Source organism: Acinonyx jubatus, chromosome B4 (genome assembly GCF_027475565.1).
Source record: "Acinonyx jubatus isolate Ajub_Pintada_27869175 chromosome B4, VMU_Ajub_asm_v1.0, whole genome shotgun sequence".
Classification (NCBI taxonomy): Eukaryota; Metazoa; Chordata; class Mammalia; order Carnivora; family Felidae; genus Acinonyx; species Acinonyx jubatus.
The window spans coordinates 105422313-105444081 of record NC_069387.1 but is presented as its reverse complement, the minus strand read 5'-3'; the positions used below and the strand labels follow the sequence as shown (position 1 = coordinate 105444081).

The 21769-nt window shown below is 33.7% G+C and overlaps 1 protein-coding gene across 3 annotated transcripts in view; it reads left to right on the top strand.

The window, feature by feature from the left end:
* The window catches only part of SLC6A15 (solute carrier family 6 member 15), a 38075-nt gene that overhangs the window by 3501 nt on the left and 12805 nt on the right, over positions 1 to 21769 (top strand). For 2 of the 3 annotated variants that reach the window (XM_027071146.2, XM_027071147.2), the window contains exons 2-6: positions 13716 to 14183; positions 18180 to 18337; positions 18684 to 18810; positions 19319 to 19500; positions 20872 to 20982. In XM_027071146.2, coding sequence (XP_026926947.1) covers positions 13895 to 14183; positions 18180 to 18337; positions 18684 to 18810; positions 19319 to 19500; positions 20872 to 20982 — 867 coding nt within the window. In that variant the 5' untranslated portion in view covers positions 13716 to 13894. Of the gene's footprint in view, positions 1 to 13715; positions 14184 to 18179; positions 18338 to 18683; positions 18811 to 19318; positions 19501 to 20871; positions 20983 to 21769 lie in introns of those variants that run through there. The other variant, XM_053226550.1, reaches the window with a different exon arrangement.

Sequence of the window (21769 nt, the reverse complement as noted above, 5' to 3'; positions counted from 1 at the left end):
ACTGTTTTCAATCTTGAAGGTCACATTATTTCCTTGTGATTAATGCACTAAGGTATCCTTTCACATAAGATTCATTGATTGTTATCTTTGAATGAAATGCTTACACTGGGAGTTGTTTCACTGGTCAGATTGACAAAGATAAAAAAAAAAATGACTCACTGTTCAAGAGGGCAGAGGGAAACAGGCAGTCTCATACATGCTAGTTGTAGTACAAGTTGAGACAACTTTTATAAAGAGCCACTTGTCAGTATTTACCTAAATTATAGAAGCACATAACCTCTTATCAAGTAGTTCCTCTTCTAACAACGTATTCTGTAGATATGCAAATGCCAGATATACAAAGTCAGTTGCTTGAACATTGATTCAGATTATCAGAAATAACCTAAATGTATACTCATGCCATGGTCTATCATATAATTATTAAGACAAAACAAAACAAACAAAAGGCAAAAACGAGCAATTGTAATGAGAGCAAAAGTTTTTGAAGAATTTTTAAGTGAAAAATGAAAAGGCAGAGTTATACATATAGTGACAGTTGTGTAAAAAAAACCAGGTTGGGTGGGTGGAAGAACACACCTATTAGCTTGAATATATACCAATACCTGTGGAGGACTTTGGTGACTTACAGGGAGATGGGGGTGAAATTGATATGCTGAGGGAAAGAATGGGAATACTTTTCACTTTATGCCATTTGATACTATATAACTGTATTACTTATTCCAAGTATAGATTAAAATATATTCTAAGGTGAAAACAATAGTTGGGGTGCCTGGCTGTCTCAGTTGGTAGAACATGTCGTGAGTTCAAGCCCCATGGCGCTGGGTGTGGAGCCTATCCAGGCATCAGATGCTGCCAAATGAGTAAGGTATAAAAGCCAATGAGTATTTTGGCTCCATGATTTTTTTAGTATCTGAATTTACAAGAAAGTCTCTACTTTCAACATTATTAATAGTAAAATTATATTAGAGCAGCAGATGAGATTTAGTGGAATCATTAAATTTAGCCAGTTTTATTAGCATAAAAATACAAAGAAAATTGTTTTTAGTGAGTTGAGTAGAGTTTTAAAACAATTTTTATTTTAGATGGTTATAGATTCACATGTAGTTGCTCAAAGATAATACAGAGAGCTCTATGTGCTCTTCACCCAATTTCCTGAAAATGTAACATCTTGAAAAACTGTTTTACAACATCATAATCAGAATATTGACATTGATAAAGTCAAGTTATGGAACAGTTCCATCACTGTAAGGATCCCTGTGTTACCCTTTATAACTACAACCACATCATTCTGTTCTTCATATTTATTATTTTGCATTTCAAGAATGTTATCAAAATGGAATCATATAATATGCAACATTTTGAAGTTGGCTTTTTCCACTCAGCATAATTGTCTATAGATTCATCCAAGTTGTGTATGTCACTAGTTTGTTTATTTTTATTTTTGAGTAGTACTCCATGGTATGGATTTACCAAAGTTTGTTTAACCATTCACCCATTAAATGACATCTGGGTTGTTTCCAGGTTAGGGTTATTATGAATAAAGCTGCTATGGATACTCATTTACAAGTTTTATGGAAGATAAATTCTCATTTCTCCAGCATAAATGCCCAGGAGTGCAATTTCTGGGTTATATGATCGTTGCTTGTTTAGTTTATTCTCACCAGCAAAGTATGAATGATCCAATTTCTCTGTATGCTTGCCAGAATTTTGTCATCCCTATATTTTAGTTGTTTTGAGAGGTATGCAATGACATCTCATTGTAGTTTTAATTAGCATTTCCCTAATGGCTAATAATGTTGAACCTCATTTCATGTGCTCATTTGCCATCCACGCATTGTATTCAGTGAAATGCCCCTGTATGTCTTTTACCCATATTTTTAATTGTTGAGTTTTATGAATTTCTTATAGGTCCTAAATACAGACCCTTTCCCAGATATGTGGTCTGCAAATATTTTTCTTCCAGTCTTTAGCTTATTTTTTTGTCCTCTTAATGGGTTCTTTCACAGAGTAAAAGTTTTACGTTTTGAAGTCCAGTTTACCAAATTTTGCTCTGATGGATTTTGCTATTGATGACATATCTAAGAGCTCTTTGCTTAGCTCTAGATTGCAAAGATTTTCTCCAATGATTTATTTAAGACATCTTTATAGTTTTATATTTTACATTTAAACATTTTTTTCTGGCATTATCTGCTTATAGTTTTAGTATCAGAGTAATACTAGCTTCACTAGCTTCATAAAATGAATTCTGAAGTGTTCCATTACTTCTATCGTCTAGAAGAGATTGTGCAGAGTTGGTGTTAATTCTTCTTTAAATGTCTGATAGGGTTCCCCATTGAATCCAGGTAGGTCTAGAGATTGCTTTTGTGAGAGTTTAAAAATAATGCATTTAAGTTCGTTAATAGATATAGAGCTATTACATGATCTGTTTGATATTGGGTAAGTTGTGGTGGTTCGTGTTTTTCAAGGAATTTGTCCACTTTATCTAAGTTGTTAACTTATGTGTATAGAGTGTTTTGCTACTCTTCCCTTATGATCAGTTTGATGTCTGCAGGTTTTGTTATTATAATTCCTGTTTCATTTCTGATATATAACTGCCTTAAACATAAGGCTGACCACATGGAACTTTACACGAGAATAACTAAATGTGTCTTTTAAGATTAATATTTATCTTACGGTTGACAGAAAATCACTGCATGGGTTTAAACTCTAAGTTACATCCCTTTTGCATGGGTCTAGCCCCTTTGTGAACAGTTCCTTGGACAATATTTTAAATTTCAGTAGAGTTGAATATACTTCCAGTTAAATTCAGTGAATATTCAGTTTATCTCCCCCATAGGCAAATGTTTAAATTATCTGTTGCTACATCGCAAACTGCACCCCCCCACACACACCATTTTTTTTTTTTTTCCAATAGATTTGAAACAATGATTTATTTAGCCTCTTTAGCGTCTGTTACCTTTCTGGTATTATAATAACTTAAAACAATAATGAATTATTATTTCTTATTATTTTGTGTGTTGTCTGGGCTCAGCTGAGTACTTCATCTGTTCCATTTGGTATGTGCTGGCAGCTGGACTGGGGCTAGAATGTCAGTGCCTTTGTTCTTGTGCCTAGGGCTTCAGCTTAAATGGCTGAACAATTGGTGGCTGACTGAGACTTTCTCTCTCTCTTTCCATGTGAGATTTCTAGCAGGGCATATGGACTTTTATATATAGTGTCTGAATTCCAGAAGAGTGAAAGCAGAAACTTTCAAGCTTCTTCAGGCCTAGCCTTGGAACTTTCAGTGTCACTTCTGCCTTCTACTGGTCCAAGCAGGTTCAGTTACTTCCAGAATTCAAACTCAAGTTCAGGTACAGCCCAGAATTAAGAGAAGAGTAAATAGGCTCCGTTTCCTAATGGGAGGAGTAGCAGGCAGACATGCACAGCATTGAGAGGAACTAAAAACATTCTTTTTGCAAACAATCTACTATGGGAAATAACTAAGAAAGATCATACTTGATATTTTATGATGGTCATGAATAAAACATGGTGATGAATAAAACATTTGCCTCCAAATTCATTTTTCATGATAGGACAATACAACTATACAAATAAGTGTGATATAATATTCTATGCCTGTAGTCAGCTAAAAAATATGTCTACCTACTAATTCTTGGTACTTGTGAATGTCACCATATATGGAAAAAGAGTCTTGGCAGACATAATCCTCTAATGAAGAGATTATCCTGATATGTACAGATGGGTGCTACATGTCACCACAATGTCCTCTTACATGAAAGAGTCAAAGGGGATTAGATACACACAGAAGAGGAGGAGACAGTGTGAGGATGGAGGTAGTAATAGGAGGGATGTGGCTATAAGTTAAGGCATGCTGGCAGTCTCCAGAAGCTAGAAAAGGCAAGGAACAGACTATTCCCTAGATCTCTTGAGGGAGGGACCTTCCCATGCCTTGATTTTGGTTTATTGAAATTACTTTGTATCTCTGATTTCCAGATCTTTGAAGAATTCATTTATGCTATTTGAAGCCACTAAATTTGAAGTAATTTGTTACAGCATTCTTAGGAAATGAATATAGTGTCTAAATCTGAGGTGTTTTCAATATGTAATTTAAGTGTTTAGAAGAACTTTTGTCTATTTTTAAAATGTTTAAGAGATTTATTAAAATACTTAAGTGAGATTTAAACTCTGTCCTTGATTCATAGAAATCATCAAAAAATATATTTCAATTTATCGAAATTACCTTATAATTTTGCAATAATTGCCAGGTCACAGGAAGTTACAAAAGGAGGTCCTTGTGTACCCTTCACCTGGGCTCTCTCATTTTACAATCTTGTATAAATGTACAGTACAATATCAAAACCAGTGTATTGATATTAGGATAGCCGGAGAGTTTGTCAGGGTCCCTGCCTGTGTGTGTATATATGTGTATGGTTTTTTGCAGTTTTATCAAATGTGTAGCTTCCTGTGATCCTTAACCACAATGAAGACACTAAACTGTACCATCTCACAAGATTCCTTTGTCCTTTATAGCACACCCACCGGCCCTTCTCTCCCCTGACTGCTAGCAACCACTGTTCTGTCGTTCATCTACATAATTATGTTATCTTACAAATGTTATATAAGTGAATAATTATGCAATATGTATCCTTTTAATATTGGCTTTTCCCCCATGCAGCGTCATTTCCTTGAGGTTCATCCAAGTTATCGCATGTATCAATAATTCTTTCCTTTTTATTGCTGATATTGGATGACACGGATGTACTACAACTTGTTTAACCGCTCACTCATTGATGGACATTTAGGTAGTTTTCAGTTTGGAGCTATTATAAATAAAGTTGATAAGAACATTTATGTGCAAGTTATTGCTTGAAAATAAGTTTTTATTTCTCTGGGATATATGTCTAAGAGTGCAAATTGCTGGTCAGTGTGATAACTCTATTATTAGTGCTAAAAGAAACTGCCAGCTATTTTTTAGAGTGGCTGTCCTATTTTATGTTTCTATCAGCTGCATATGATTGATCTAGCCTCTTTTCATGCCTACCAACTTTTGGTTTCTTTACTTTTTAAAATTTGTTTTCAATTTTAGCCATCCTGATTGGTGTGTTATAGTCCACCTTTTTGGGGGCAAAATATATAAAGTTTAAGTTCGATTTTGTATTGTCATTTGCAAAAAATTGTTTCTCTTCTTTTGATTGGCTCTGTGATTTTTGTCATCTTTTTGCTTAGTGCAAACATTTTATGTAAAGGGGATATAATTTGGAAAAGAAATGCTTAGGTTGATTTCTGTATTGTTGAAATTTTCTGTATTACTTATGAAGATCATTAATTCTGTGTGTTGTAGAATCTCTTATTTTTTTTCTCTCACAATTATTCCATAACTATAAACGTCTCAAGATGTGTCATTTTTTTCTTGGGTGTTGCAATTGGTTTCACATTTTGTTTTTATTTGAATAGTCTTTACTTTTTATCCTATATATTAAGAATTAGAAAAGTAAATTTCATTTGGATCCACAGTAAATGTCAGACTCGGTGTTCATAATTGGTTCGTATTTAAAGAAAATTTTATTCAGTAAAATTTGTAATTGCCCAAGTCGGGGAGATAATTTGCTGTTGTTCTAGTTCTTTATTAATAGAATATTAAGCTTGTGGCAAGTACCAGTAATTAGCCAGTGCACACATGTCTGCTTGAGTCCTCTCTTGTCTCTAAGATGCAAGTGCCTGCCTGTTATTTTAAGTCTGCATATTTTCACTGGAAATGTTAATTAGAGTTTAATTAAGTTACAAAAGAGGTTGTAACAATAGTTTAGGAGCTAAAAAGTCTTGAAAGATAGGGTAAGAATTGCACAATACTTTGAGTTAATTATATAGTGAAGTGAAAATATTAGTAAGACTAATTAAGACAAATGCTGAGAATATTGTCTATTCTATTAACAATATCAGGAATTAAAAATGTGGTATGACTACAAAGCCTACAGCTATTAAAAAACTGCAGAATATTATGAATCACTTTCTGCAAACAAATTTGACAATTTAAATGAGATGGACAAATTCTTTGAAAAATACAAGTCACCAAAAATAACACATGAAAAAGAAAGTCTCGGTAGCTGTATATCAGTGAAATAAATCGAATTTTTAATTAAAAATATTCTCTGAAAGAAAACTCCAGGCCCAGATGGCTTTATGGGTGAGTGCTGCCAAGCATGTAAGGAAGAAATAAAACTAATTCTACGTATATTCTCTCAGAAAATAAATGAGAGGCCATTTTAAAACTCCATTTATAAGTCTACCAAAATCATAAAAGCAAAATCCAAGAGAAAAAATTATTGATCCATGTTCCCATAAAGTTGAAAAAATTCTTACCAAAATATTTGCAAACTGATTCCAGTAACATATTAAAAAGGTAATACATCTTGACCAGTGGGTTTGTTTCATAATGAAAAATTGGTCTAAAATACAAAAAAAAATTGATGTTATTACATTGATAGATTAAGAAGTTATATGATTATCCTAATACAGGTAAAAAATTATGCACCAAAATTAAATAGTGACTCAGGATTAAAAAAAATAATAATGACCCTCACTGAACTAGGAATAAAAAGAAACTGTCCTAAACTGACAAAAGGCATCTATGAAAAAAAAAAATCCATAACTAACATTGTACTTAGTAAAATATTGAGTACTTTCCAATTAGCATCAGGGCATAGATGAAGATGTCTGTTCTTAATACTTCTGTTCAAAATTTTAGTGGATGTCACAGCCAGTATGGTAAGTCAAGAAAAAGAAATTAAAGGTAAACAATGAGAGACCCAAACTGTCTTTATTTACCTTTAACATAGTGTGTATATAAAAATTCTAAGGGATCTTAAAACAACATCAGCTCAATTTCAGCATTGTTGCAGGATAGGAAACTTGTATTTAAAATGAACTTTTTCCAGAGAGAAATTAAAGAAGATATAAATAAATGAAGAGATATACCAAGTTTGTAGATTGGAAAATTCTATGTTTTAAGATGTCAGTGCTCCCCAAATGGGTTTATAGAATCAATGAAATCCCGGTCAGAATTATAGCAAGCTGGTTTTTTTGGTTGTTTTTTTTGGGTTTTGTTGTTGTTGTTGTTGTTGTTGTTGTTGTTTTGGTGGAGGGGTGTAGAATTAACCAGCTGACTTCAAAATTTATGTGGAAAGGCAAGGAAATAATCTCAAAAAAGAAAAAAGACATTAAAAATGCTTAGGGTTGAGAAGCACTGAGTTAGAAATTTATTATGTTGATATAAAAATGTTTTCAATCTTGTTTTAAGTGCTTTAGTCTTTTTTTTCTGAAAAATTACATACAAAGATAATTAAAGCAATACAAAGATAGGAGAATGAGAAAAATGTAAATATAAGTCCAAATTTAAGTAATGTAACATCCCCAACATTTATTGTGATGAATAGAAAGACACCAGTTGTTTTACATTTATAGTGTTGTATTATTCAGAGTTCTTTGTTTGAAAGTTGCAGAAACTGATGCTGGCTAAGAGGCAAAAATAAAGTAAAATAAAGGAAGAAATACTGGCAAGGCTCAGGAGCTCAGGGGCTCAAAGGAACAATGGGGTGCTTGGCAATGAGATGGAAAAGGGCAAGAATGAAAACAGTTCTTAAAAATAGGAACCAGAATCCATGACTACAGTAGTAGTTACAGCCTGAGCATAATGCCTTTGGAATTGAGTGAGATGCCAACCTTTTGATCTCTTTGTTCCTCTCCTCAAGAATCAAAATCCAAAGAGAGGAATTCTAACTGGACAAGTGTAGATTATTTTCAAAGATGGTGGCAATATTTTTCTCTTCTCTCTACTTGTACTTTTGCAATCTGACTTTGTTGCTCATGCCATCAAAAAGTGGTGTTTATCCATTCTGTAATCAATCTGGACTTAGATGTGTGACTTGCTTTGGCCAGTGAAACATTAGCAAATGCTAAACAAACAGAGGCTTTACTAGCACCCACAGGTTGGGCTTACTTCTTTTGGCTAGAGTTGGAAGTCTGAGCTTATAATGTGAACAAGTTGGAGCTAGCATTTTGTAGAGACTACATATAGGAGAACCAAAGTGCTCTGGCTTATAGACTGCCTCCTGTCAGAATGTGAGTGAGGCCATCTTAGACCATCCTTCCCCACTTCAGTTGATAGATGACTGTAGTGGAGAAATGACCTGAGTCAAGACGAATGAAAGAACTGTTCATCTAAGCCTAGTTCAAATTGCAAACACACAGAATCATAAGCAACTAAAATATTTGTTTATTAAGTTTTGAGGTAATTTGTTATGCAGCAATAGAAAACTGTTACTAGACAACAAAGTGATGTTACAACAATTTAAACATATAGCATTGGATCTGGACTTACCATTATTCTTAATAGAATAATTTGCAACAAGCCAGTTGTAACATAATACAACTGTAAGAGGAATGATAATCATAGTAATGAAAGAAGACATATATTGAGTTCTCTCAACGTGCTGGCATGTACCCAAGCACTTTATTATTAGGTAACAGGGTAACTTAGCCAAGCTCATAGAACCATAAGTGATAGAAATAGGATTTGAACTCAATCTGATTCTAGAAACTAGATATAAGTGTTTGGCATCAATACATGTCTCTTCACAGCAAGAAATATTAATTTCTGCAAGATCCCATTAAAAGTAAATCAGGAGGATTATATGAAAGTGTGAAGAGGTTGGGCATTATCATTTTTTTCAACTATGGGTTTCATATTTAGAAGGTACCCTGAGTTGCTTCCTGATATGAAAGATGAGAACATCCTCATACTTTTATTTCTTTCTGTCTTCTCCCATTTAATTCCCAATTTTTGTCAGTTATTTTTTAAATTTTAATTTATATTTTCCCCTAAACATAATTCATATAGATTTTAAAGTTTATTTCTTGTTTAAATTAACGTTCACTGCTATCCTTTAACATGCCTTCTCTATTACTGAGATACTTACTTTGTTTTCTCTCTTGGTTGGCCAAAGTTCACGATCATGTAACCTGTTTCTCTCCCTCCCCAATAGGGATCATCGGATCTCTTTTAGATAAGAATATTTGCCTGTGGCCTTTATAATTAGAATACAAAATAATTGATTACAAAAATTAGAAAGTAAGTATTTTTTCCTCTTAGTTTTGTTTAGTTTTGTTTTGTTTTAGAGGTTATTAAGTATACTGGGAAGTCTTTCTATTTCCCCTTTCTACTCTGCTTGAAGTCCCTAGGAATCTTTATGCCAGTATTTTTCAGTGTTGACCCTTCTGTATTATTATTATTTGAAAATATGAGTATAAGCAAAACTTCTGTTAGTATTTTATGTTATATTAATTCTATTTTCTTTCCTGGGTACACCAATTTTATGTTTGTTATATCACCTTTATCTGACTTCCATTTCCATTAGCTTTTTCTCTGAATTACTTTAAAATATTTGACTCTTTTGATTCTTTTTGAGGAGTTTCCTTAAGTCTATTCTGATGTCTGTGGATGTACTTGTAGCAGCCTTTATTTGTTCCGAATATGCCTTTTATTCCTATAATGAATATTCCAATTTCTATATTTAGTATTCATCCACCTAACTTTTTATTTCTATTCATCTTTAATATCTTTTCTTTGATTTTTTAAAGGGGAACTTTTTAATCTGTAATTTATTGAATCTCTGAGTTTGTTTTTTTTTTTAATAAGTAATCTACTTGAAACTCTTGAGCATTCTGTTTCCTGACATGTATTTTCCACCTTTGTCTTTGCTTATATTTCTTCCCCTCTCGAATACTACCACTCCATCTCCCTGGTTCCATATAAAACCCTTTCATTCTTAGTAATTGCTTATCTTTTAATGTGTAGAGTTCTATCTTGTAACACTATTTTATAAAGAAATTCATGTCATTCAAATGGAGCCTGGATTGAGTGGTCTAGGAAACTCCACATCTTCAATTCAGATTTATTCTCTGGAACAGTGGTTGTCAATTTTTTTCAAGATAGTGAGAAATATTTTAGGCTTTGCAGTACATACAAAGTGACTCTGCTGTTGCAGCACAAAGTTACCTATGGAAAAGATGTAAATGTGTGGGCATGGCTATCTATGTTCCATTAGAATTTTATTTATAAAATCAGACAGTGTGTTGTATTTGACCCATGGGCAATATTTTATTGATGTTGGATCTTGAATATCTGTTGCTCAGGGGTAGAGAGGAGGCCTTTTGCCAGTAGTGATGTAGACTGATAATGCAACTCATAGGTGCAGTGAAGTGCAGTAAATGATAGCTTGATTCTGTCACAGGAATGGTTGGTGCTAGCTTGGCAGAAGCTGTGCAGTTCCTTGAAACTGATTATCCTACTTCCTGTGTGACCTGTAGAGTAGTGATACTTTATTACTTTCTACCTCACTTCCTTCCTGGACATTCTGGCTTCATTTCTTCTTTTCCCAGATGTAGCAATGACTAATATACTTTTGGCAGTAGTCAACCTGGCTTTTTATTCTCTTTTTAATCTACATATATGGCCTACTTTTATTAACTAGGATCTTCAGGTAAGCTTTGAGCATCATAAAAAATGATATAATTTAGAAAAGTTAGGTCTTGAAAATATGAAGTTAATTTACTTTCCAAATTGTTGTCTTACATACTGAGTTTTTACAAGTCCATTCAGAAATTCAATTTATATCTTTACATTTGGTTTTATGCAGCCTCTGAAAGGAATGTCTCTGACTCAATGAGTATAGGTCCTTGGAGTAAAAAATCAACCCCCCCCCCCCCCCCCGCAAAACAACCAAATGTGTAATAGGGCAGAATACTTGTAGTTATCATAACAATATTATTCTGTCCTACTTCTTAGAGTTCATTCACTTCACAGACAAGTTTAAATGTTAAGAATGTGAGATGAGTAAGATAAAGCCATTCTCCAGGCAGAGCTTATGGCCTAGTGAAGAGAGCTCTAAATAAGTGAAACAACCTATTTAACATCCTTTTTAGTATGTTTAATATTATAAAGGTTGCCTAGGACTAATGTACTATATAATCTGTATATATAGTTAGATAGGTTTCATATATTAGATATATTTTAGGCATTTATAATATACCATTGTATTTAAATTTTGTTTATATTTGACGATTTTTTTTCGTGGAAAATATGAACTCTGGGTACTCTGATAGAAACGTTGAAAACATTTTTTTTTAATGTTTATTTATTTTTGAGAGAGAGACAGAGCACGAGTGAGGAAGGGGCAGGAAGAGAGGGAGACACAGAATCCGAAGCAGGCTCCAGGCTCTGAGTTGTCAGCACAGAGCCTGATTCTGGGCTCGAACTCACAAGCTGTGAGATCATGATGTGAGCCTAAGCTGGATGCTCAACCAATTGAGCCACCCAGGCGCTCCTCTGATAGAAACTTTTAAATGTAAACTTTGCCAAAGGATATTGTTTGTACGTTGATATGATTATTCATTTAGTATTTTTTAAAAATTCAGCAGTGTCCAACATTGTTATCTTTCATTTCATTTTGTTTGTGTATTTTTTTCCACAAAGACTTGGAAATACATAGAATAAATACTACAATTTCCAAGATAATTAATTTGGGAGAGGTTCATGAGTAACACTGTCTTAAATTTTTCTTTCTGATATGGTGGCTGTTTTTACTGTAGTAGTATTTCTAAACTTTGATACATTCCTTACCTTTTTATTTGTGTGGAAAAAGTGAAAAGAATAGCTGATAACCTTAGTTTATTGAGGAAACTAGGGCTGAGTGGGATAACTACGAGAAGTTATACAACTAAGAAATAAAAGAACTAGGACACAACTCCCAGTTTGTCAGATTAAAGCCAATACTCTTATCTATGTGTCAGTTAAATCACTGGGCCAACAATTTATCTTTAGGTAATTCAACAAATGTAGATCTTTACATAATTCTTGTCTCACAATTTCCTATACCTCAGATTGTTTCTTCAGCAAAAATTATTTGGGTAATTAGCTTATTTCAATTTTTCACTGGCTGTATTTATTCATTTACTCAACTAATATTTACTGAACTCTCAGGAAAAATAAAGCAAATTAAACAAACATAATCTCTAACCTCTTAAAACTATTTCCACATCAAAAATTTTTTGGTCTCTTTACGATAGTTACCATGAGAAGTTTTTCACTTATTCTAGAGATGTATCTATTATTTAAAGTATTTTGGGAATGCTGTTTTTCAGAGCTTTCTTCACAGTCTAACTCTTAATCTTCACCAAATCCTAAATGAGTGTTTGCTCTTAGGGTATATATTTTAATTGGGAAACAACTGAACACCTCCAATAAAAGTTGTTTACCTAAAGGCAACCAGGAAAAGTTGCATGGTCAAGTTAATGAATTCCTTTTTTTTTTTTTTCTTTTTCATTGAGTTACCTAGCCCCCTATCTTGTTCATGAAGATTATAAATTAAAGTATGATGGGCTATTTCTCTGACTTTGAATGTAAATCTAATACAGTTCCATCAAAGAATTGGTTTTTTGTAGCAACAAATGGCAGACTTCTTGGGATATTATTTCTAAGTCTTCTGACCTAATTTTGAAAAGAAGCATTCATATGTTTAAGCACTTTTTGAAATAGACAATCTGATTGGTCTGCAGACATACCCTATAGACTTACTTGGTCTATATTTGAACAGAGAAAAGGAAATGAGATATAACCTAAAATGAAATAAAGGGAAAATGCCAAAGTGGTGGTAGTATGTTTTTGGGGTCATTGGAGAGAATGTTTACACAAATAATAATTTTTACCGCTTCCTGCATCTTTTTATCCTATTCCTTATGTTTGGTGTGTCCTCAACTCCATTTCTGCCCAACTATAATGCTGCTTTTATGCAACGTTTCTGATCTCTCCTATAGTAATGATGTTGGGTCATATAAATTATGCAATGTAGTGTAATTATTTGGAATGTACCTTTCGCTCTATCAAATATAAGCTCCTTTAAAGCAGATATTGTGTAATTTGTGAATGTTTGTATCCCTTAATTGTAGCCCTATTATAATATCAAGTGGGTGAACAGATGAATACATGAACAGAAGAGATTCTATATAAGACAAATTTATAGGGATGACATGTAATTGTGTATGTAATTCTATGAGGAATAAAGTAAAGGATGTACTTTAGTCAGGAGAAAAGGAAGAATTAAAAAAAAAGTCAAAAAATTTTAAGTACTAATGAATCCTATATACATTATGCATTGGAGTATACCTGAAATCAAAGTAGATTGATTTATGTAAGAAGGAAGAAGTGAGTTAAAAGAAAATGTGTCCAGAGATACCTGGGTGGCTCAGTTGCTTAGGCATCCGACTTCAGCTCAGGGCATGATCTCATGGTTTGCAAGTTTGAGCTCCACATCAGGCTCTGTACTGACAGCTCAGAGCCTGAAACCTGCTTCAGGTTCTGTGTCTCCCTTTCTCTCTGTGCCTCCCCTGCTTGTGCTCGCTCTTTCTCTCTCTCTCTCTTTCTCTCTCTTTATGTCTCAAAAAATAAATAAAATAAACATTAAAAGAAAATGTGCCTGAAGCACATGTGTACTTTACAATTTTTATACTTCTGGCAACATTAAACTATGAAGGGCCAAGGACAATCGTATGTCTTATACTTGGTAGAGAGAGTTTTCATCATAGAAACTAATAAGAGTTTTCAGTACTTTAAATATTTTTTCTCATTAAATATTATTGTTTTTCAACTTAAAATTTTACAGGTACCTGTAGAATATTGGACATTCAGATCCAGGATCCATTAAGACTCTATCACCTTGAATCAAGGATTTAACTGATACCCTCCTCCATCTTTTATTCATATCAATTAACATTTTTCAAAAAAAATTGACAAATTCACCATAAGGGAATTTTTAAAAAATAATACTACCCACGTTTTCAAATGCCGAAGAATAGCAAGGTGGTAAAAAGAGAATTAGATGATGAAGTTATTGAGTCTGTCAAAGACCTTCTTTCCAATGAAGACTCAGCTGATGATGCTTTTAAGAAGAGTGAACTAATTGTTGATGTTCAGGAGGAAAAAGATATAGATGTTGAAGAGGAATCAGAAGTTGAAGATGAAAGACCAGCTTGGAACAGTAAACTACAATACATCCTGGCCCAAGTTGGATTTTCTGTGGGTTTAGGAAATGTGTGGCGATTCCCATACCTATGTCAGAAGAATGGAGGTGGTAAGTTTTGGGGGGTTTTGTTTTGTTGTTCAGTGATACGTTGCTAAGTAAATTGTAATTGACTGTTTGAAATAGCTCCTGTTGTTGCTGCAGTCTCATTATTTCAGAAAGTATGAATTCCATTGTAAAGCCAGGGAGACTCCTTTGTTGGAAGTGAGCTCACCTCTGTTTTCAGATTAGGTTTCCATAGAGGCAGATGGCTTGTTATGAATACTCAAAGAAAGATTTCTTAAGGGTAATACATTCTCAAATTCTTTCTGTGGATGTTATTAAACATCTCTAAATTACTGAACTTTCTAACAAATGTTACAGGCATTCCTTATGCCTGTCAGTTATTCTCTTTGGAGAAAAACCTAAAGTTTCTGATATAAGACAATACTGGTAAAACAAGTCACAAAGAATTTTTTCTACACAATTTATGAACTCTGAATTTGAAATAATTTCATTTTACCACACAAAAATTGTATTTAATTTAGAGTAATTATAGTGTTCAAATGCTGACCAAAACTTTGTAGATCCCAGTGGAAGGGATTTAACCAGATAATTAATGTATTGCTAGGCATTCTTCATCCTTAGATACCATATATATTTGATTCCTAATTCTATAGTATTTGGGGACAATGTTTAGTTTCAAAAAAAACTTTAAAGAAATTAGCATCCTTGCTGGGTTCTACTCCTGAAGCCAAGACTACACTGTATGTTAACTAACTTGAATTTAAATTAAAAAAGAAATCAGCATCCATAACTTTAAACAAAAATAAATCCATCAACGTAATGGTCTAGCTTTTTGTATTTGTGCATATAATAATAAGGGTTACTTAGCAAAAATTGTCTTAAAAATCAGTAAAAAACATTTTCAAGGGAATGGCTTGTTCATGTAGGACACAAGCTCTATAGGGTACCAAAGTCAAGTAATATTAAGTTAACTAACATTTGAGTTGAAACTTTATTATCTATATACGTACATGGAAGCTGTGAAAATAAATGTGGTTAAAAACTAAATATTAACTAAATTTCATTGTACAAAATGTAGAAAGATTATTTTGGTATTTGATCCCAATTTGTGATAGTTTAGTTGACTGGACAAAAATATGGTTTTATACTTTCTGTACAAATCAAATGAGATAATATAACCATTCATTTGTGAAATTTCTTTTTGGATTAAAAGATAAAAAGGTAAGGTGTTCTGATGACAAAATATATGTAAGATCTTACTTAGTTAATTCAACCAGGCACAAAACAACAGGTTTGGAAATAGTAGCCTGTTAGACAAATCTGCCTGAGAGGTAAGAATTGATACCTCTTGATGTCAATGATGTGATGCACTACACATCACTCCACTGAAACCATATGCTCCTTAGCCAGTCATGAACATCACATAGGAATTATTTATCAAATCAGCTATAAGCAGCTGTATACTACCCTGCTTTTTGTTTCTCCTGAGTCATCCCATTTGCCAAGACTAGAAGAAGATGAGTTCTGATCTTAAGCCTTTCACTTTATGAGCTTTACTGGCCATACTGTTGAGGAAGAAGGCTGTATCGCCTGAAGTCAGGTTGCCATCTATTTAACGCAAATTGTGTTTTGGTGGAGAACTCAAAGGATTTCATATTTAGAGATTAGTTATTAGACAGAATGGCTCTTCCTCCTTATTGTCATATGTAATAGGAGTCAAAACGTTCTTCCTACCATTGTTTCCTCTCTTCAAATAAAAAAAAAATACTGGACAGCGATATAAAATGCCAGTGGACTTTTTCATTTCAAAAGGGCTGTCAATACAAAAGGCTGTACCCAACATGCAGTATAGTATTGAGCCTTACAGGTATTTGAGTTGTATTTTCTGGCTGTTTAGTCAGATAACCTGAGACTAGTTGAATCTCATTCATCTGTCACTTGAGGCACTTTATGAATAATAGAACTAAAAAGTGGTAAACCCAGCATAAGTTGATTTGTTTGAAGATATTAAATTTAAAGTACAATGGGTAAGCTTAGTAAATAGTGTAATATAGAAGCTACCAGCTCACATTTTGAAGTCAATTTGGCCTTGAAGCCTGGCTGTTTCCCACAGTAGCCATATGACTTTTTCCAAGTTAACTTACTTCTGGTTTAGTTCCCACACTTGTAAAATGAGGGTAATAAGGGTACTTACCACATTGGATTCTTGTAAGAAAAAATGAGTAACTACATGTAGCATGCTTAGAAATGTGCCTGGCAAATAGTAAATGCTCATTTATATCTTAGCTATGACTATTTTTAACATGGAGGTTAGTGTTAGAGTAATTTCAGTTAGAAGATAAAGCTAAGTATCTAATAGCATGTCGTGCACACATAATTGAGGCACTATCGCCAAATCCAGTTTTAATTCATTCTCTCCCTCTCTAGTCATGCACACATACGTGAATGTGTTCACATTCTAGGACTAGGCGCATGTATTAAAATGCTCTTTCAGTCCTTTGGGAAACATTTTCAGGTCATTAGCACCTCAATGTAACTAGTCATTTTAAAAATTAGATTTTTTTTTTATGGTTCATTTTTTAAGGGCACTTGTCGGGATGAGCACTGGGTGTTATATGTAAGTGATGAATCACTGGCTTCTACTCCTGAAACCAGTACTCCACTGTATGTTAATTAACTTGAACTTAAATAAATTTTTAAAGAATTAGATTTTTGATAATTCTGTTTTATAAACTCATGAATCCATGCTTTACATTACATACCCATTTGTAGAATCAACTTAAGTCAGAAAGACTGAAAATCCATCATAAGAAAGTAGAGATTTTCTGTGGACCACTATATTAGGGAAATTCTTGTATGTGGTCATTATTTCAGAGATATATACTAAGATAAATAATTTGAAAAAAAGTAATGTTTACTTCTTCAGCAGAATAACCACCAGAACAATTTGAACAACTTCCAAAATCTATTCAATTCCACTAAATAGTCTTTTTTTTAATGGGAAAATACAACAAATGGATTCTTATTTTATTATTAATGCATTTGATGCATTGACACCCCCAATTGCATGATTTACTTGACAGTATCTGGTTGTACAAAACTTCAGATAAGAAATTTGAATGTAGGAAGTCCATCCTAGGGTTTATTTAATGAATGATTTGCATGTGTATTCTTATGTAGGAATGAATATGTTTCACATTTAACTTTATCAATTAATAGGATCTAATATTAACATTGTCAAACTTATTCACATTTTAAAATAACTAGTCATATGTCTTAATTTGAGATGTTGCTATAAAATAATTTTTAAGTATGAAAACCTTACTACAAGGATAATATATAAATTTGCACATGTATTTTACAATATATATTAAATATCTTAGTTTTTCAGTCAATGTCACCATCCCTTCACAGAATTTTGGAAAACAAAAAAATTCCTGAAATGTACCTTGTAAATGAAGTATATATGGGAAAAAATAACATTTGTCTGAGGTAGAAGTTCTTATTATTTTTCTATTTTTTTTTTTCTTTTTCAATCTTGGCAGCCGCTTCTCCCCTGTTGTTATTTAGGGAGAAAAGTCAGCTGTAATACTAGAATATCTCGTTCACTCTAATTTATATGATTTGGAATGCATGATTTAGATGAGTTTGAATAAGATTTAATAAATCACTTGATGAGCAATGTGTGAATAAGATTTCTTGGAGTTTGTGAAACCTACTTGAGAAAATAATTTTAAGAAATCAATTATTTTTATGGAAAATGAAGTCATGCCCTTTCATGATTAGTTTCAAGATGAAACTAAAAACTGTATTCTTACTTTAATCACAATTATTTTTTATCAGACGCACTTTGTAGCAGTCAAGTTTGGGTTTCAAACACTAGAAAGTTTAAAATGATGAAATTTCATTTTCTTCAAAGTCCTTTAGAATTATACTATATAGAAGTTCAAATATTGTCTTTTATGAGATTTTCAAAATTAGTGCATTGTCTACTGTGACTATTAAAAATGTAATCTATTTTATTTGTCCTTGTTTCTGTAGGTGCATATCTTTTGCCGTATTTAATACTGCTTCTGGTAATAGGTATTCCCCTTTTTTTCCTGGAACTTTCTGTGGGTCAGAGAATTCGGCGAGGAAGCATTGGTGTATGGAATTACATAAGCCCTAAACTGGGTGGCATTGGATTTGCAAGTTGTGTAGTAAGTTTCCTGGTATGGTGTATGCCATATAATTTTTACAGGGTTTGTAATGGTACAGTTTTCATTTATATGAAATCTTTGTGTATTTCTATTCAACTCTTTAATCGTGTTTTTAAAAAACATCTTTGGAGTTTGCACTAATATGCAAACCAAGCTGTAAATATTAATACAGTTCAACCTTGATAATGCCTGTTAAGACCTATAGGAGTCATCTTTTTAGAAAAGATGATGTGTTTCAAGTAAAAATGAAGTGAGGATTTTTAAAATGTTGAATGGGGTTTTATGCATTTCATCTTGTTCAAAGAAAGGGGCATGAGAGATGTAATTACACTGTTTTGTTTTGCAGGTGTGCTTTTTTGTGGCTCTCTACTACAATGTCATCATTGGCTGGAGTTTGTTTTATTTTTCTCAGTCTTTTCAGCAACCTCTACCTTGGGATCAATGTCCTTTGGTGAAAAATGCTTCACACACTTGTAAGACATGTACCATGTACTGTTTTGTATATAAAGATCATAAAGTTGCTAGAAGTGTGAGACTTTGAGATTTTTTTCCTTTTAAAATAATGTGGAAGGGGCACCTGGGAGGCTCAGTTGGTTGAGCGTCCAGCTTTGGCTCAGGTCATGGTCTCGCAGTTTGTGAGTTTGAGCCCCACATCAGGCTCCGTGCTGACAGCTTGCTCAGAGCCTAGAGCCTGCTTCGGATTCTGTGTCTACCCCTCTCTCTCCCCCTCCCCTGCTCATGCTCTGTGTCTCTCTGTCTCTCAATAATAAATAAACGTTAAAAAAAATTAAAGAAACCTCAACAAGGATACATGTCTATGAATTTTGCACCACTGTGTTTTCATTGTGAATGTAAATACTTCTCGAGAATAGTAGTACTTTTCTATGAAATGTTAAGAACTGATTTATAGGCTTACTGGAGGAAGAAATGCCTCATTCCTCTTTCTAGTCTGAAATGACTGTATTACCTTTCTTTCTACAGTCGTAGAGCCGGAATGTGAAAAAAGTTCTGCCACCACCTATTACTGGTATAGAGAAGCCCTGAATATTTCCAGTTCCATTTCTGAAAGTGGGGGCTTAAACTGGAAGATGACCGTCTGCTTGCTGGCCGCCTGGGTTGTAGTTTGCTTGGCTATGATCAAAGGCATTCAATCTTCTGGAAAAGTTAGTATATTAGAGCCCCTCCTGATTATGCTAATCACCACTCCTGCATGCCCTCCACGCACCCCTCAAGCTCTGCTGTAAATGTCTGGGCAAACTACAAGTACCATATCATTCTAGGAAATACAGATTGGCAAAAAGTGGTGCTTTTAAAAATGTGTTTAAAGAAAGACCATAAAAATGTGTTTGATAGTGAAATCTGAAGTTATGTAATCTCTCCTTATTTCATCAAAGATCTTTCCTGAAATTTGTGTCAATACTAAACAATCTTTACTTTTGCTATTCATTCACATGACCCTCATGTTTTAGTTCACCGAAGATGGAGGTGAGACATAGATAACAGGAGAGTGAGTCATGAGGCTCAGGAGATAAGTGCCGCAGACTGCGGTTGCAGCCCTGCTTTGTCCTGAAGCTGCAGAGAGGGGTCTGAGGCAGCTAGCAAGGGCCTCGGTGTGGGGCTCAGCTGGAGGAAGAATGATGGGGCAGGGAAGGGAGGTGCTGTAATGTGAGGCTTTGCAGGTCAGAGGGAGGAACTCACATTGTATTGCAGCTGTATTAGAAATCCTGGGAATGTGTTAAGCAGGAATAAGATACCCTGAGTGGTAGCCTGAAAACTAGGAGAATATTACCAGTGGTGCAGGACTACTTCTGGGTGTTTGACTTTTGCACCTGGATGGATGGTTGGGCTATTTGTAGAGGCGGAGATGGGTGGGGACATCTGTGGGGAAAATTCAGAAGTTCTTTTCTGGACCTGAAAAGTTTTAGAGACCTGTTAGGCTTCTACATGGAGATGTCAAGGAAGCTGTAAATGTCTGGTTAGGACAATTGCTTTTCTATGGTTAAACATTTGCTTAACTTTAAACGTGAAAACTTGTGAAGCGGAAAGTACAACCTTGGCATTGCTAATTATTCAGTCTTGGGAGACTTAACAGGGGCCGCTCCTTACTCCAAAAGCTTTACACACTTATAATGGGATTTTGATTAATGAAAAAATAAAGACTTTTTTGCTGTTTCTTTTACCTAAAACAATATAAGTAAGGATTTATTAGGGTGTCAGTGGCCATTAATTTCTCTTAAATCTTGCTTGTTTTGTGAACTATAAGAAATCAAGTTAACGATAACTATGGACTATTTTAAAGGAGTGTAAGTAAGAGAGAGTCCTTATTTCTCATTATATCTCAAATAGGATCTTAAGTCGCATTGCATTAAGACTAATAAGCCATTCTAATATGATGGCTATACAAGGTATTAATAGTGTTATTAATCTGGCTATAAAAACAGACTGCCAAATTATAGAAGAGGACATATAATCTTAACTATAGAAAGGAATGTAGATGTTAGTGTGTCTCACCTATATTTTTTTTTTCTTTGTAGATCATGTATTTTAGTTCTCTTTTCCCATATGTGGTACTTATATGCTTCCTAATCAGAGCACTCCTTTTAAATGGTTCAATTGATGGCATCCGCCACATGTTTACCCCTAAGGTATGTACTGCATTTCTATTCAAGGCTTATGATCATAAAAGCATTATGTCCATTGTTAAAATGTTCCCACAGTTAGACTTAAGGGACAATTGTTCTAACATATGTACATTAGCCTTTTAAATTATAGCTGTTATGTTAACCAGCCTAGAAAAAAACAGGGTTTTATATATCTATAATTATATACATCTATTTCCAATTTTATATGTCCCATTTTAGTTCTAGAGTAAGACTCGCTATGTGAACTTCAAAAATTCCTCTTTTATAGTAAATTAACTTCCAGTTTTTTACACTGAGACATTTTAGGACTTTTCCATCTTTACTCTTCTTCCTTCTCTAAGTCTGTGGATTTAACCTTTTGGAATTGACTGCTTTGAAAAAACTGATAATAAGATCTTCTTACCAGAAAAACATAAGGAACATAATGATTTGCTTAATATCTAGAAGATTGACAGATTACCTAAAATCCATGAATGGGGGCTGAGGACGTTTCTGTGCTGTAAATCCTGTCTCGAGAAAAATCAGTGTTCTTGTTTTGAGGTTTTGTACTTCCTAGAATAATACTTACAGTGGCAAGTTTTGGGAAGTTTTCTGAATATACATTTCAGAAGAATTCTCATTAGGCTCCATAAATGGCTCAGAACTTATGTTCTTTTATTCATGTTAGAGCTGAACCCAATGCTGGGCCGTTTGAATCTGTTTAATGAATCCTTGTGGATTAAATATATTGATTTGGCAGGAAACAAAAACAAGTTTTGAGATGTACATAATTTTAGTAATGAAGTTATAC